At 40.8% G+C, this 4,784-nt stretch overlaps 1 protein-coding gene across 1 annotated transcript; it reads left to right on the top strand.

The window, feature by feature from the left end:
* The first annotated feature begins 1,551 nt into the window (after window positions 1–1,551).
* Window positions 1,552–3,932, top strand: LOC106473698 (potassium voltage-gated channel protein Shaker-like). The gene has a single exon (XM_013934376.2). It carries the CDS (start codon window positions 2,300–2,302, stop codon window positions 3,902–3,904), a length of 1,605 nt encoding a protein of 534 aa, XP_013789830.1. The 5' UTR covers window positions 1,552–2,299; the 3' UTR covers window positions 3,905–3,932.
* Window positions 3,933–4,784: the final 852 nt, after the last annotated feature.

Here is a 4,784-nt window from a genome sequence, read left to right as displayed (position 1 = left end):
ACCTTCAGATTTACGTCTTTTGTGTGTTATAAACCTTCAGATTTACGTCTTTTGTGTGTTATAACCCTTCATACTTACTACTGAGCCACTGTTGAATGTATTCATTTTGTGTTTGTTTATTATAATTTCCATGTAAAGCTACACAAGGGTTATCTGAACATACCTATCCCTTCTTTTGTGTGTTATAACCCTTCATACTTACTACTGAGCCACTGTTGAATGTATTCATTTTGTGTTTGTTTATTATAATTTCCATGCAAAGCTACACAAGGGTTATCTGAACATACCTATCCCTTCTTTTGAACTGATAGACTAGAGAGAAGGCAGCTAGTTAGAAACACCCACCGCCAGCAGCTAGACGACTCTTCTCTGACCAAATGGTGGGATTTGGCCGTCACTCTCTTAGAATACTCAAGATTCCAAAGTCCAGAGCGTGTATTTTGGGCCAAAGGGACGTAAACCACAAACCCTCGGATTCATAATCCGGGTTAATCAGTAAGCCATGTTCGTCCTACATTACTTTATACACCATTAGTCTGTGAAACAATACGCTTTGTAAACATCATAGTGAGCATTTTTACTCCTAGCTTAGCCAAAATATTTTTGTAAAGAAATAGGTTTTACCATGATGTGGCTTTTCTAAATCAGTGCTAATCAAGGAGGGTAATCCCATTATCTTATAAAGCCAGGAGTGTCTTATATCCCATTTTGGTGCAAGGATAACCCTGATGTAACGTGATATAGACGGTATATTTTCTATAGCTAGGCCTACTAGTCATATTAAAAAAGACTGTGACTTACGTTAGAGTTTGCACTGATTGAACAAGTCACAGAAACGGTAGGGTTACAGTGTTACGTGACTTTCGGAGACGTTAAGACACGAAGCTAATATAAAATTTTCGAATTCATTGTTAATAAGTGTATTTTTTGTCGACTATCTCAACGACTATGGAAAACAATTTTGAGCTTTGTTTGTTTGTTTTGTTTTTTGAATTTCGCGCAAAGCTACACGAGGGCTATCTGCGCTAGCCGTCCCTAATTTAGCAGTGGAAGACTAGAGAGAAGGCAACTAGTCATCACCACCCACCGCCAACTCTTGGGCTACTCTTTTACCATCGATCGTCACATTATATCACCCCCACGGCTTAAAGGGCGAGCATGTTTGGTGTGACGGGGATTCGAACCCGCGACCCTCAGATTGCGAGTCGAGGGCCCTAACCAGCTGGCCATGCCGTAATTAGTAGGATTATTTCAAGTATTTATGGTTTGTTTGTTTGTATTATTTTGTGTGACTCGTATATTATCATGAACCCTGTAACGAACAATGTTATGAATCCATAAACAATTTGGTGTACAGGAAGTTTAAAAAAAAAGCGTTTTAAACGTAGTCTTTAGGTTCAAATAAGCTTTAAAAATTGCAACAAATTTTACATTTCGTCTATTTTATATTTGGCCCTCCAGTGGTACAGTGGTACAGCGGTACGTCTGCGGAGTTACAAAGCTAGAATCCGGGTTTCGATACCCGTGGCGGGCAGAGCACAGATAGCCCATTGTGTAGCTTTGTGGTTAATTACAAACAAACATTTTATATTTGAACATTTCTATGAATAAGTTATCACTCACGTAAGTGTAAAACTAGACCAGCTTGTTCATATTTTTCCATTGGCTATTTTTTTTTTGTTAGTGCTTAAAACAACAGGAGCGATTGTAACCACAATACAGTTTTGTATTTTGGCTTTGAATATCCATCATTTCGTAAATAAATGTTTTATTCATACAGGAGTAGCAAACATTTGAAAATTTGTTGCTGTAATTCTTGTATTTATTGCTTATGAATGCAAGTTTTTTTTTAAATGGTAGTAGAAATGACACAAAACAACATTGTAATGAACCACACAAGTCCCAATCGATTTATCAAAACAGAGCTGTTTCAGTCAGCATGCCAAGCTGTACTTAACGTTTCCCACCAGGGCAATGGCATGACGTCACAGTGAATGGCGGCGCGTGTGTCGTGTGCTGTAGCCCGGCAACCGTTGCATGAAGAAACAATCCAAGTGGTTTCCCGCGACATCTATCTCTCTCTCTCTCTCTCTCCGGACTACGCCACTAGGGCCAGTTCGGCAGTAGTCACATAAGAGTTATCACACTGGATGGTGTAGTGAGTTCCGTCCGAACTGGCGTCAAATTTCTTACCAAAATTTCACGCCTGCAATTTTGCGATAAGTGGGGGTTATCCCCCGTGCTGCGGCCGCGGCAGACCGACTTGGGCTACCGTCGGCCGTCGGCTAGCAAATCAGAAATGAGTAGTCAGGATGCAGGTAACGGCAGTTTATTTCATTTCTCTTCCAAATATTCTCGTTCTATTCCGTCCTCTTCCAGGTCCCTACCGAAGCTTTCTGGGGAGGAGCACTGCGGTGACGGAGAAGGCCTGTTGGGACATCAACGGTTATGTCAGCTCAACTGTAATGGTAACTTCGAGCCTATTCTTCACGATCACGACTACTGCGAGCGGGTCGTGATTAACGTCAGTGGCCTGCGTTTCGAGACCCAGCTACGGACACTGAACCAGTTTCCGGACACGCTGTTAGGTGACCCAACTCGCCGTATTCGTTATTTCGATCCACTCCGGAACGAGTACTTTTTCGACCGGAATCGGCCAAGTTTTGACGCCATTCTGTACTACTACCAAAGCGGCGGAAGGCTTCGGCGACCTGTTAGCGTCCCGCTAGATATTTTTGCAGAAGAAATTAAATTCTATGAACTGGGCGAGGGGGCGTTCAATAAGTTCCGGGAAGACGAAGGATTCATCAAAGAAGAAGAGAAGCCGCTTCCATCTCGCAAACTCCAGCAGAAGATGTGGCTTCTGTTCGAATACCCAGAGAGCTCACAGGGCGCACGTGTCATCGCAATCATATCCGTCGTCGTCATCCTCCTGTCCATCGTCATATTTTGTTTAGAGACTTTGCCAAACTTCAAACATTACAAGATCTTTAACTCGACCAATGGAGTGCTGAGGGTCGTTGAGGACGAAGTAACAAAACTGACCGATCCCTTCTTTCTCATAGAAACCTGTTGTATAGTGTGGTTCACCTTCGAATTATTGGTGCGATTCCTGACCTGCCCCAATAAACTGGCTTTCTTCAAGGACGTAATGAACTTTATTGACCTTGTAGCCATCATTCCCTACTTCATTACCCTGGGGACAGTGGTGGCCGGAGAAAACCACCGGTCTCCTGCGTCGGGCAACGAGAGGGCCAGTAACAATCAAGCCATGTCGTTGGCTATCTTAAGGGTCATCCGTTTGGTGCGAGTCTTCAGAATTTTTAAGCTCTCCAGGCACTCCAAAGGCCTGCAGATTCTGGGCCGGACACTAAAAGCCAGTATGAGAGAACTGGGTTTACTCATATTCTTCCTCTTCATTGGTGTGATCCTATTCTCCAGCACCGTTTACTATGCCGAGGCCGATTCGGAGAGGTCCTACTTCAAATCCATCCCAGACGCCTTCTGGTGGGCCGTTGTAACCATGACAACTGTGGGTTACGGAGACATGAGGCCCGTGGGAGTGTGGGGTAAGATTGTGGGCTCCTTATGTGCTATCGCAGGCGTGCTGACTATAGCGCTTCCAGTTCCCGTGATCGTATCTAACTTCAATTACTTCTACCACCGAGAAACTGACCAAGAGGAAATGCAATCACAGAATTTTAATCACGTGACAGCCTGTCCTTACCTACCAGGAACGGTGGGGCTCAAACCCCGGCAAGAATCTCTTAGTGAATCCGATTCGGACATCGTAGAGCTTGAAGAAGGGCTACTGATCACGAGTGACCATTTGGACAAAAAGCCCAACTACAAGCCCCAGCCAATCAACAATATTGGTATCGTCGCTATAGAAACAGATGTATGACAGCGTCAGAGGATGGATAAGTGTAGGTTATATCGTATCCTTTAGGTATTTCTACTTCCTGCTAAGAAAATAAATCTCCAAGAACAACAAAAAAAAAGGTAAGTTTTTATACCTACCTCTTTTTCCGCCAAACTCTGTAACTTGTCCGTCGCTTCCAGGAGAAGGTGAGTCATTATAGGATAGTTATTTGATTCAAAGAAAAGTTAGTAAATATTCTGATATTTGATCCTTTAAGTTAGTGTTTTAAGGCCGAAGAAACAAAGTTATTATCATTATGTTTGCGACACCTACTATAGAAATATAATATTATGATAATTTAAGCCCTGAAAAAAATAGGCCTACAAAAATGTCTTATTAAATAACTTTCACTTCCTATCTGGTATTTATGGCATAAACGAACTATATTTACAGACTGTATATTGTACATTTCTAGTGAATACCATTTCATTTAAGAGTCTTTTATGAAATATATATCTTCACCAATCTCTGGAATTTTTACCAGACGAAGTGTTCATATATTGAATTATTGTAATAACGTATAAATAGCGTAATGAGTTAATACCAGAAATAAAACTGTAGTTTATGAAAAGCTTCTAAATCTATTTGTAAACTATAATTATGTTCTAGTGGAATAATAACACAAATATAAAATGAACGGTTTGTAAGATAGTGTTGACTATATAATATAATACGTTACTCCACATTGTTGACTATATAATATAATACGTTTCTCCACATTGTTGACTATATAATATAATACGTTTCTCAACATTGTTTACTATATAATATAATACGTTTCTCCACATTGTTTACTATATAATATAATACGTTTCTCCACATTGTTTACTATATAATATAATACGTTTCTCCACATTGTTTA

This window comes from Limulus polyphemus, unplaced genomic scaffold (genome assembly GCF_000517525.1).
Source record: "Limulus polyphemus unplaced genomic scaffold, Limulus_polyphemus-2.1.2 Scaffold6416, whole genome shotgun sequence".
Lineage (NCBI taxonomy): Eukaryota > Metazoa > Arthropoda > Merostomata > Xiphosura > Limulidae > Limulus > Limulus polyphemus.
This window is presented reverse-complemented; position numbering and strand designations above follow the sequence as displayed.